Consider the following 13,175-nt stretch of genomic DNA (forward strand, 5'->3'; position numbering starts at 1 on the left):
TGAACCTGGGACTTCAGAGCTTCAGGCATATCCATTATGCTATCATCCCAGCACTATGGTTTCATTTTTTGTTGGTTTGTTTTGGATTTTTTAAATATATATATATATATATATATATATATATATAGAGAGAGAGAGAGAGAGAGAGAGAGAGGGAGAGAGGGAGAGAGAGAGAGACATAGTGACAAGAATGAGAGTCCACAGCACCAAAGCTTCCGTCAACACGGTGGGGGCCAGTTTTGAACCCAGGCTTTACACATGGCAAAGCAGCCCAGCACTATGTTTTAAATGTATAGTTTCTTTCTTTTTTTTTTTTATTTAACAAAGGATTAATTAACAAAACCATAGGGTAGGAGGGGTACAACTCCACACAATTCCCACTGCCCAATCTCCATATCCCACCCCCTCCCCCAATAGCTTTCCCATTCTCTATCCCTCTGGGAGCATGGACCCAGGGTCATTGTGGGTTGCAGAAGGTAGAAGGTCTGGCTTCTGTAATTGCTTCCCCGCTCAACATGGGCGTTGACTGGTCGGTCCATACTCCCAGTCTGCCTCTCTCTTTCCCTAGTAGGGTGGGTCTCTGGGGAAGCTGAGCTCCAGGACATATTGGTGGGGTCTTCAATCCAGGGAAGTCTGGCCGGCATCCTGATGACACCTGGAACCTGGTGACTGAAAAGAGAGTTAACATACAAAGCCAAACAAATTGTTGAGCAATCATGGACCCAAAGCTCGGAAAAGTGGAGAGGAAGTATTAGGGAGGTACTCACTGCAAACTCTAGTGTACTTCTGCTTTCTTACTTTGGTGCCATACTCCAAACTCAGTCAATTTCTGCTTTGCGTTTCTACTTCTTCTTTTTTTTTTTTTTTTACATGCATAACATTCCCCAGATTCCCATTTAACAATACAACCCCCACTATTTCATTCATCATTTTTCATGGACCTGTATTCTCCCCACCCACCCACCCACCCCAGAGTCTTTTACTTTGGTGTAATACTCCAATTCCATTTCAGGTTCGACTTGTGTTTCCTTTTCTAAATGTATAGTTTCTTTTCTTTTTCTTTCTTTCTTTCTTTCTTTCTTTCTTTCTTTCTTTCTTTCTTTCTTTCTTTTTTTTTTTTTGCCTCCAGGGTTATTGCTGGGGCTCAGTACCTGCACCATGAATCCACTGCTCCTGGAGGCCATTTTCCCCCTTTTGTTGCCCTTGTTGTAGCCTTGTTGTGGTTATTATTGTTGTTGTTGATTTGTTGATGTTGTTCGTTGTTGGATAGGACAGAGAGAAATGGAAAGAGGGGAAGGCAGAGAGGGGTAGCGAAAGATAGACACCTGCAGACCTGCTTCACCACCTGTGAAGCGATTCCCCTGCAGGTGGGGAGCCGGGGGCTTGAACCGGGATTCTTCCACAGGTTCTTGCACTTTGTGCCATGTGCGCTTAAAACCCGCTGCACTACTGCCTGACCCCAAAGGTACAGTTTCATACCCCTTGAAGATGTATGTTACCACACCACATCCACCACTGAAGCAACAATATCCCTCTACCACTGGGCCCCGGTACCCTCTCAACTGACCCAATTTCTCCCTGTGAGAGCTCTGTACTCACAAATCTGAGGGTTTGTTTCCAGTTGATTTTGTCCTCTTGCTTTCTTTGCTTCTGTAATACCACTTGAGAGAGATAGTTCAGTAGCCCAGCTCCTTGTTTAAGACTGTTGTTTCTTCACTGAATTTCTGTCTGGATGATCTGTCCAATGAGGAAAAAAAAGTGTTAAAGTTCCCTGCTGTTACTGTGTCATGGCCAGTTGTGTCTTCCTCCAGATCTACCAGCCATTGCTTTATAGATTTCAAAGCTTCTTCATTTGTTTGGTGCAGAAATGTTACGAAATGTTAAGTCCATTTGATGGATTAATCTCTTAATCAAAACACAAAGTCCGTCCCTGTCTTAGCTTAAAATCTATTTCCCTGATATATGTATGACTTATGTATAAGGTTCTGCCTGTGTTAGCTATCATTTACTGTGTGTTTGTTTTCCAATCTTTTTAATTTTTGTTTGTTATTAATAGTTTGTTACAAGATTGTAAGATTACAATGTATAGTTATACATCACACCCACCACCAAAGTTCTGTATCTCTACCCTCCCACCTCCTAAAGATAACCACCACAGTTCTTTTAAATCTTGCAGTTTGCTTGCATTAGTTTTGTTTGGATTGTTTGTTTTTGGCAAGTTTATGTGAATCAAATCTCTTGACTCCACATATGAGTGAAACCATCTGGTAGTTGTCTTACTTCTCATTACTTATTTCACTAAGCATAATCAGTCATCTCCAGTTCTGTTTCAGTCTTTTGAACTCAAGTGAAATCTCCTGTTTTGCGTCTGGGGTTTTATGCTTAAAGCCTATTTTTAACTGAAAGAATGCAATTCTTGAGTTCATTCTAAGTCCCCTATTATTCTTATTTTTTAATTAAATCAGTTTATTAGATAGAGACAGATAAATATCAAGAGAGGAGAGGGAGATATAGATAGAGAGACACCTGCAACACCGTTTCACTGCTCATGAAGCTTTGCCCCTGGAGCTTGAACTCTTCAGGTCTTTATGCATGGTAGCATGTGTGCTATCACTGCCCAGCCCCCCATTTATTTTTCTCATACATTTCATTTTTCCCCACATACTTTTCTACCAAAGGCTTTCCTTTGGGAAGCCCTGGTTTTAATTTCAGGGCCGCTGTGGATGCCATAAGTTATCCTGAGAAAATGATACAGCTGAGAACACCATGTTCTTTTGAGTTAATGGGGAAAGTAACTCCTTCCTCAGAGGCTGTCTCTGAGAAAGCAGAGGAGACACATGCTAGGGCTTTCTCTACTCCCTGGGAGTTGGCTTCCTTCCATAGATCACATCCTGTTTTCTGTCCTGGAGGGGCTTTAACTTCCTGGTGATTCCTTGGGAATCCTAGATAGACTGAAGTCAGAGACAGAGAAACCCCAACAAGATTCAGAATGACTCAGCTCAGGAAAATACCCTTCCAGTTGAGAGAGAAAACCACTAGACAACCTGTCCTGAATGCCAAGCTCTATTCTCCCTGCCCCCAGTTTCATAAAAGCAGTTAGCCTTCTCCCTCATAGATCAGGAAGGTAGTCAACTCCTGGAACCTGAGGATAGGAGAACAGGACACCAGACCGCACTTGCCATCTATTAGCTGACCTTGGCAAAGTCACTTAATTACTGTGATCTAGAGCTGATGTTGTTCCTAGGAACTAGACATTAAGAGTGCAATGAATATAGGTACAAGAGCTTAATAAGCAGTGATGCATTGCCATTTGCCATCATGGAGAACCCAGGGAGAAAGTGAAACCTTAAAGGTGTCAATTTGATTCTCCATTTTAGAGTCTCAGCATTACTTTTTTTTTTAATTGCCACCCAGGGCTTGCTAGGACTTGGTGCTTGCACAATGAATCTACCCCATCCTAGCAGCCATTTTTTTTTTACCCTTTTATTTGATAGGTCAGAGAGAAATTGAGAGGGGAGAGGGCAGTTAAGAAAGAGAGAGAAAGAGAGACACCTGCATTATTACCTCACTGCTTGTGAAGCTTTCCCTTGCAGATAGGGACTAGGAGCTTGAACCTAGGTCCTGGTGCATGATGATGTGTGCACTCAACTAGGTGCACCACCACCTGACCCCGAGATGCAGCATTTCTTAAGCATTGTTAACCAGACAGGACTCTGGATCCCAGCTTCATTCAGCAGACATGCATTATCATATCTTGTCTGAGAGGAGAGAGATCACCAACCACCAAGGGAAACACATCCATGTAGAAAGAAATCTCACGTATGTAGGGACCTTTTTTTTCTCACTTACAAATATAGTTTTTAAATTTTTTTTATTATTCTTATTTGTTGGATATAGACATTAACAGGGATGGGGGGAGAGAGAGAGAGACACCTACAACCCTTCTTCACCACTCGCAAAGCTTTCCTCCTACAGGTGGGGGTCAAGGGCTCAAACTAGGGTCACTGTGCACTGTAAGATGTGTGCTCAACCAGGTGCACCACCACCCAGCCCCTGTATTATATTTGTAATTGACCACCTTTCCCAAAAGGAAATGAAGCTCCTGAAAACTGAGTAAAATTCAAGGTTGCGTGAGAAAAAAAATAGGTAAAAAATTAGGTCTCTGAAAACGGCAGTGGACTAAAATATAGCTGAGCGGTTTAACAAAAAAAAAAACCACGCCTATGTTGGGGAGGTCAGACATTTCATAGTGATCTTCCTAGAAGCCACTGAAGAGAAGAACTTGATCGTGAATATATTTTACAGTATTCATGAGACAGAAATACAACTAATGGGAAAGAGACTGTTCTAAATGCTTTGATCCCAGGGAAATTGTCCTGAAAACTGAGAGCTATGATATCCTTGACAACCTCATGGTAAACCCAAAGTAAGTTGCATGGGGCTAGTCCTCAAAGAATCTCATGGCTTAGGTTGAAAGGAGAGAGAGAGAGAGAGAGACAGAGACATACTGAGACTATTTGGGCCAGGAGTACAGCTCTTGGATGATTTGATTTAATATATATTAGAGTATTCAGAGAGAAGGTAGACTCTTTTTTAAATTATTTTTTAAAATTTTATTTATTTATTTCCTTTTGTTGCCCTTGTTTTATTATTGTAGTTATTATTGTTGTTGTTATTGATGTTGTCATTGTTGAGAGAGAAATGGAGAGAGAAGGGGAAGACAGAGAAGGGGAGAAAAAGATAGACACCTGCAGACCTGCTTCACCACCTGTGAAGTGACCCCCCTGCAGGTGGGGAGCTAGGGGCTCGAACTCGGATTCTTATGCCGGACCTTGTGCTTTGCACCACCTGCGCTTAACCCACTCACTGCGCTACTGCCTGGCTCCCTAAATTATTTTATAACTCAAGTATTTATACTTGTTCCTCCACATCCAACCAGTCATATTAATCTCAAATTTGTGAATCTTCCTGATAACTCTCTCTTTCTTCCCATGTTGTGTATGGGGGCTTGAGCCCGGGTCACACCACAGCAAAGAAGGTGCCCTCCAGGTGAGCTAGTCTTCAGCCCAGGTGGTTTTATTTTGAATATTCTATGGCATCAGCAGCTCCTGGCTCACCAGTTGTATGCAGACCACACTCCTTTAAGATTCCTGATCTGGGGCCTGGGTGGTGGCTTGCCATTTATGAGGAATTGGGTTCAAGCCACCAGTCCCTACCTACAGTAGCTTCATGTGTGGTGGAGCTGGTGTTTTTTCTGTTTCTCTCTATCACCTCTATGAGAAAGAAAGAAGGAAGGAAAGAAAGGAAACAAGGAAGGAAAGGAAGGGAGGGAGGGAGAAAGGAAAGAGAGAAGGGAAAAGAAGACTGGCCACCAGCATCATTGGTGGAATTGTGCAAGCACTGGACCCCAGTGATAACTTGGATCTGGAGGCAGAGTTGATCTACTCTCTGCAAGAAGAAGACCCATGCTCCATTCAGAAATCAGCATGGGCACTATCCATTGAGGACTGATTACTGTACAGAGAGCCAGTGACTGTCTCACAGAGCCACTCTCCATAAAAGGGTACCCAGATTTCTCAGCGGCAGCACTGCTGTATCTGTGTGGGTGTCTTCCAAGAAGAAATAATCCTCAGTGAAAGGGAGCCTTCCAATGTCTGTCCTCAGCTTCTGGCTCAGTTGGATAGTGCATTGCTTTGCCATGTATATAACCGGGGTCTTCCAGGCCCCACCACGTTGAAGGAAGCTTCAGTGTGATGGTCTCTCACTTTCAGCCTCTTTCCTTCTCTGTATCTGTCTGAAAAGAAGGAGAAGAAAGAGACAAAGATGATAAGGAAGAAGGAGGAAGTTAAGAAGGAAGAAGAGGAGAAAAAGAAGATAAGGAGGAAGAAGAAGAGAAAAAGGAGAAGAAAGGAAGGAGAGAAAGAATCAACCCTTCCATCCAGCAGTTTCACTTATAAAAACAAACCCTTAAAAAAGTAATTAACAAAGTGGTCTGGTGGCTCACCTGTTTATGTGCATTAGTTACCACATGCAAGGACTCAGGTTCCAGGCCTGAGTCCCAGGCCCCAGTTCATACCTGCAGGGGAAAATTTCATAAGCAGTGAAGCAGAGCTGCGGGTTTCTCTGTCTCTTCATCCCTCTCCATCCCCTTTCCCTCTCAATTTCTCTTTATCTTACCAAATAAAAAATTAAGTCTAAAAAGAAGTTAATTCAAAAATATTAGTAACTAACATTATATACACAGATTTATTATAAGGGATTTATAGTAGCTTTACCCTTACGTGTGAAAAATTCCAAGTAACACATACATACAAAAATATGAAGTAGAGGTATGAATTGAATACTGTGTATTCATACAATAAATGCTAATACAGGGCATTTATTAATAAGCAACCATGTCAAGAGAAATAAATCTGAGTGAAACCGTTTATACATCTACATACAATAGAACAAATGTTGAAAATTTTATTTATATTGTTTTCAGAAGGTTCAAACCAAGGTACTAAGAGTGTATCCTGGGCCAGCCAGATAGCTTACCTGGACAGTGCACCTGCTGTGTCATGTGCGGACCCAGGGTGGAATCTGGATCCCTCCACGCTGGAGCAAGCTTAGGTGTTGTGATCTCTTTCCCTTACCTCTCTGGAGTTGAAGTCAACCCAGAGCAGTAAAATTATTCTTTGCTCATGATTATTACTCTCAAGTCACATCAAAGTAGAGAGAATACTGTCAAAGTCTATATGTAACACTTATGTAGATTCCACACTTGTCAGCATTTTGCTCCTGATCAACAGTAACTATAGAGGTAGGTTATCAAGAGGATCCTCAGAGTAGAGGGGGTCTGGGTGTCATTCTTCAAGGAAAACTTGAACCACTTCCAGGTGGTTCCCTATAGTGCCAGGCAGTGGTGGGGTGAGAGGGGGTGGTTCCTAAGTTGGGAATCAGAAGTGAAATACTTGGGAAGTGGGAGGAAGGGTCTATACCAGAGATTGTATTTCACCTCCACAGCGGCCCCTGACCTGGTGCTCAATGCAGAGATTGTCCAGCAGACCACCTACCTGGAGGAACGGCCTATGTTATTGCTCCAGTGTGCCATGGAGGAGAACTGCCTCTCAGCCTCAGCTGCCCAGACCAACCCCACCAATGGCTTCCGGCGACTTCTACGCTTCTCCTCCCAGATCCACAACAATGGCCAGTCTGACTTCCGGCCTAAGAATGGTCGCCATGCTTGGATCTGGCATGACTGCCATCGGTAAGCTATCCCTTCTGTAACCACCAAGCCACAACAGCCTCATATCCTTCAGGACCCAGATAGCATTCAGAATCTCAGGGTCGGGAGTTGGGCGGTAGTGCAGAGGGCTAACCGCACGTGGTGCAAAGCTCAAGGACCAGCGTAAGGATCCAGGTTTGAGCCCCCAGATCCCCATCTGCAGGGGAGTCACTTCACAGGTAATGAAGCAGGTCTGCAGGTATCTATCTTTCTCTCCTCATCTCTGTCTTCCCTTCCTCTCTCTGTCCTATCCAATAACGACAATATCAATAACAACAACAATAACTACAACAAGGACAACAAAAGGGAATAAATAAATAAATATTTTTTTAAAAAATCTCAGGAGAGCTGAGGGGCTGGGGACATGGTTGTCCTGAGCCAGAAGGAGTCTGCCACACTGGCCTTCCACACCACATTTCTAAAGTCACTCTGCATCACCAGAGTCCTGGCCTATCTGCTTCGTCATCACTAAGATTAGAAAATAGACTTTGACCACAGGTCAGTGGTTTTCAAGTAAATCCACAACAAGTTCATACTGTAGGACATTAGGGGTTTCTGCAATTTTTGGTCTCTAACTTCATTTATACACCCCCCCCCACACACACACACACACACTTTGTCACCAGAGTTTTTACTGGGGTTTGGTGCCAGTACAAGTCCACCACTTATGGTGGCTCTCTCTCTCTTTCTCTCCCTCTCCCCCTCTCTCTCTTCCTTCCTTCCTTTCTCCTTCTTCTCTTCCTTTCTTGATAGGAGGGTAAGAGGAGGAAGAGACCTGCAGTACTGCTCCACAACTTGTGGAGCTTTCCTCCTTCAGGTGGGGACTAGGGACTTGAACCCAGGTCCTCATGTGTGATAATGTGTGCACTCTATCAGGTAAGCTACCTCCAAGACATATATATATATATTTCTAAAGTTTTTTTAATTAGGGGGGATTAATGGTTTACAGTCAACAGTAAATTCAGTTGTTGGTACATGTATAAAATTTCTCAATTTTCTGCAGGACAGTCTAACTCCCAACATTATGTCATCCTCCACTATTGTTTACCAGGACTTGAACTGCATCTTCCCTGCAGAGTCCTTTACTTGGTTTAATATACCAAACCCAACCCAAGTTCTGCTTTGTGTTTCCCTTTCTGTTTTTATTTCTCAATTTCTGTCTATGACAGGTATCATCCCATATTCATGCTTATCTTTCTGGCTTATCTCACTTAATATAGTTTATTTCAAGTTATATCCAAGATGAAGTGAAGAAGGTGAATTCATGGGGTCAGTTGGTTGTGCAGTGGGTTAAACACACATGGTGCAAAGTGCAAGGACCGGCGCAAGGATCCCAGTTTGAGCCCCAGCTCCCGACCAGCAGGGGGGTCACTTCACAATCAGTGAAGCAGGTCTGCTGGTGCCTGTCTTTCTACCTTTCTCTCCTTCTATCTATCTTCCCCTCTTCTCTATATTTCTGTCTGTCCTATCCAACAATAACAACAACAACAAGGGCAACAAAATGGAAAAAAATGACCTCCAGGAGTAGTGGATTCATAGTGCAGGCACAGAAACCCAGCAATAACCCTGGAGGCAAAAAAAAAAAAAAGGAAGGAAAGGAAAGGTGAATTCATCATTCTTAATATCTAACTAGTACGTATATATACCACAATTTTCTCAGCAACTCATCTGTTGTTGGACATGTGGGTTGCTTCCAGGTTTTGGCTATTACAAATTATGCTGTTATGAACATCGGTATATACAAATCTTTTTGGATGGGTGTGGTTCCTTAGGGTTTATCCCCAGGAGAGGAGTTGCAAGGCCATAGAATAGGTCCATTTCTATCCTTCTGAGAGTTCTTCAGACTACTCTCCACAGAAGTTGGACTGATTTACTTTTTTTTTTAAGTTTCTTTATTGGGGGATTAATGTTTTACATTAGACCCAATTTACAGTTTTACCAACAGTGTAGGAAGGTTCCTTTACCCTCACAACCTCTCCAGCATTTGTTGTTACTATCCTTTCTGGTGTATGACATTATCATAAGAGTGAAGTGGCATCTCACTGTTATCTTTATTTGCAATTCTCTGACAGTCAATGACTTGGTGTATTTTTTCATGTGTTTGCTGGCCTTTGGATCTAGTTAGTGAATTTTTTTGTTCATATCTTCTCCCCACTTTTGGATGGAATCATTTTGTTGTTGTTGAGTATGATGAGCACTTCATGGATTTTTATTATTAGCTTTTTGTCTGATGTATATCATGTAAAGATCTCCCATTCTGTAAGGAGTCTCTGTTTGGGTGATTTTTTTTTTTTTTTTTTTTTTTAGTCTGTGCAGAAGCTTTTTAGTTTGATGTAGTCCCACTGGTTTTATTTTTGCTTTTGTCTTCCTTGCAACTGAATTTATATCACTGAAGATACCTATATAATTTTGATGGAAAAAGAGTTCTGCCAATATTTTCCTCTAAATATCTGATAGTGTCTGGTTTAACATCCAAGTCCTTGATGCATTTGGAGTCGACTTTTGTGTGTCATGAAATGTAGTGGTTCAGTTTCATTCTTCTGCACATTTCAACCCAGTTTTCCCAAAACCATTTGTTGAAGAGATTCTTCTTTCTCTATTTAATAGTTTGGGCCCCCTTGTCAAAAATTGTATGTCCATAGATATGAGAAGTATATATTTTTAATTTCCTTAGGAGGACAGTAGATGTGGAGCAAAGAGTTCACCCCTCAGGGGTATGGCAACTGGTCTCAACACTTCTGTTCCTCTCACCAGCTGGTGATGTCAGGGTCAGTGAGGTCACATCACTGGGGACCAGAAGGTCCCTTCCTATCTCCACTCTGTAGCTCTGATTCCAGGGCTAATAATCTGGAGCAGAACAGAATAAAGTCCTATAGCCTACCTACACTGGAGCCAACAGTATCCTTCCTTATCCCTGTATTTAATTATTTTTCTTTGCCTTGTTACTTACTTTGACCCCAAACTCTCTGCCCGTGCTTGGATCTGAACTGGGCAGAGGGAAGGAACAGGAGTGAGCACACTGTTGGCAAGGCAGAGAGGGGGCACCAGGGAGGTAGTGCTTTCCCTGAGGGAGCCCAGACTCTGGTTCAATCAGATAACAAAGCTTTGACACTAGAGTTGTGCTTCTCAAAGGGGGGCACCACAGGCCACAGAATCAGAATTCACACTTTCACAGCATTTCCACGTAGTTATGTGCAGGGCAATGTCTGGGAGGCCATAGTCTCACTGGTCTCTGGGGATCCTTCCAGTTGTAACTGATGACTGTTAGGGGAAATAAAAGGAACCTTTACTAACTGCTTCCCTAGTGCCAGACACAGAGAACCCTCATCTTTTTATTGTTATTATTCATAAGAAAGAAAGTGAGAAAGCCAGAGCATCACTCTGGTACATTGCTGATGCTGGGGATTGACCTCAGGACCTCAGGCCTTCTAGCTCAACACTTTATCCACCTTTGGGGGCTGAAGAACCCTCATTCTTTCTCATCTTATGTGTAGGGAGACAGCTTCAGGGTTTGTGTGGCTCCCCTCACATGGTATGGGAAGTCACCGAGCAGTCTCCAGCCTAAGCCTGTTTGACTCTAGAGAGTTATCACTGGGACTCGGTGTCTGCACTACAAATCCACTGCTCCTATGGCCACTTTATTTTTTTTAATTTGACAGGACAGAGAGAAATAGAGAGGAGGGGAAGATAGGGGGAAAGAAAGATAAACACCTGCACACCTGCTTTGCTGCTTGTGACATGACCCCCTTGCAGGTGGGGAGCTGGGGCTTGAACTGGGATTCTTGTGTAGTTTCCTGGCATTTTGTACTATGTGCACTTTACCCGCCTGGTGAGCTACAACCTGGCCCTCCTAGAATCTTTCTAAAATATCTTTATGCCTGCCTCTCCATGTCAGCCCTTATGGCCTGCTCACATTCAAATATGTTTGGGGACAGAACTTCTAAATCAGTTTCAAAAAAGAAGAATGTGGTGGTTCATTGGTGGCATAGCTGATAGAGCACACAAGTTACTATACACAAGGGTGTGAGTTCAAGCCTCTGGTACCTACCTTCAAGGGGGAAGCTTCAGGAGTGGGAGAATAATACTGCATATGTCTCTGCTCCTCTTTGTCTTTCCCTCCCTCCCTCCCTCCTTTCCTCCCTTCCTTCCTTCCTTCCTTCCTTCCCCTCCTCTCTCATCCTCTCTCTCCCTCTCTCCCCCCTCTCTCCCTCTCTCCCCCTCTCTCTCCCTCTCTCCCTCTCTCCCCCTCTCTCTCCCTCTCTTCCCCTCTCTCCCTCTATCTCCCTCTCTCTCTCTCTCTCTCTCTCTTTTCTCCCTCTCTCTCTCTCCCCCTTTCTCTCTCTCCCTCTCTTCTCCCCCCCACCCCGTCACTCAAATTCTATCAATAGAAAAAGGAAAAAAGGATGACAGGGAATGGTGGAACTGGGCAGGTACAGAACCCCAGTGATAACTCTGGTGGCAGAAAAAGGAATATGGTAAAATTTAGGGGTGTTGGCCTTCCTTGCTTTGCAATTTCTGTCTCCCTCTGTGCTCAGTGTGCCAGTTAACCATAAAAAGCAGGTACCAGCAGGTCCGTCTTTGTCAGCCTGAGAGGAAGGAGAGGTGGAGTCAGGAGTGTGCTGGTGCCTGATTCCCCTTGTAAGTACCTGGACAGCACCCAAGGCCTGTGGGGCTGACACTGCCCCTAGGCCTATAAGTAGAAGGTAATTGTATCTCTGCCCTCTGTATGGCAGCCACCCAGACATTACAGGACAAGAGTCTCTGTGTGGCATCTACTTGCCACAAGGGAGGGCCTCTCATCTAAGAATATGTGTGGTGATCTCATGGAAGCTCAGCTTCTGATCTGAAGTCTGTTGCCCCATCCCTCCTTTGCCTGCACCCTCTCTCTTTTCTTTGCTTAGAGACATCCTGATGGATGGTTAGGGAGAAGTGGGGAGAAAAAACATGCTGGTTTTTCATATGTCCCTGCAGGCCTCCCTCTTCCTGATCCAGAGCTGAGAACCTACTATTTCAACAGCAGAGGCCGGATATAGAGGCCTTGGTGTACCAGGACTCCAGGGGCGACTCCGGGGGCTTCTCCAGGCTCAGTGGGAGGGACTCTTTTTTTGGTCTTGGCAGAAGCTTCACCACTCCAGGCTGACCTTTTTAGACATGCATATATACATACAGATAGATTGTAAAATACCACAGCACCAAAGCTTCCTGCAGTGTGGTGGGAGCTAGGCTCGAACCTAGGATACAAGCATTGCAAAGCAGTACACTATCTAGGTGAGTTATTTTGCCAACCCGTGGGAAGACTTTTCCTTTTTTAAAAAAAAAAAATATTTATTTATTTATTTCCATGGGATGGAGAGAAATTGAGAGGGAAGAGGAGGGAAGAAAGGGAGAGAGCACTACCCTATATCACTAGTGAAGTCTCCCCCATTGCAGGTAGGGACCAGGGGGCTTGAACCAGGCTCCTTATGCATTATAATGTGTGTACTTAGGTAGGTGTGCCACAACCCAGTCCACAGGGAGAACTTTTTCAACAGAAATTCCCTGGCTTCAAGCCTCTGTAGGGTCCTTTTGGGATCTAATGAAAGTTGGCCTTTTTACAAAGCCCAAAGAAAAAGAAAACTCTAGAAGATTTAGCTTCTAGAATGACAGTTTGAAATTCTAGAGTTAATATACTGAAGCCTGTCGGTAGAGCCCAAGTTGAAAGTCTTGGCTTGAATTAGAGTGGAGTACATCACTGTCACCAATTTAATTGATGTCCCCCACATGGATCAGACCTATGTTCTTTGAAAGTCCTAAGATAAAAGATTGATCCTCTTAACCGTCCCCTCTCCAAACAGTGCCATATTTCCTCACATGCCTTGGGATGCTGATCTCCCTCTTGCTTCTGGTATCCCAGTGAGGGGTTTCACAT

The 13,175-nt window shown here is 43.7% G+C and overlaps 1 protein-coding gene across 3 annotated transcripts in view; it reads left to right on the forward strand.

Annotated features, from left to right (window-relative positions):
* The window catches only part of LOXL2 (lysyl oxidase like 2), a 125,560-nt gene that overhangs the window by 103,771 nt on the left and 8,614 nt on the right, over positions 1-13,175 (forward strand). For all 3 annotated transcript variants that reach the window (XM_060178869.1, XM_060178870.1, XM_007538794.3), the window contains one exon: positions 7,006-7,249. In XM_060178869.1, the coding sequence (XP_060034852.1) occupies positions 7,006-7,249 (244 nt within the window). The remainder of the gene's footprint in view (positions 1-7,005; positions 7,250-13,175) is intronic.

Source organism: Erinaceus europaeus, chromosome 19 (genome assembly GCF_950295315.1).
Source record: "Erinaceus europaeus chromosome 19, mEriEur2.1, whole genome shotgun sequence".
NCBI lineage: Eukaryota > Metazoa > Chordata > Mammalia > Eulipotyphla > Erinaceidae > Erinaceus > Erinaceus europaeus.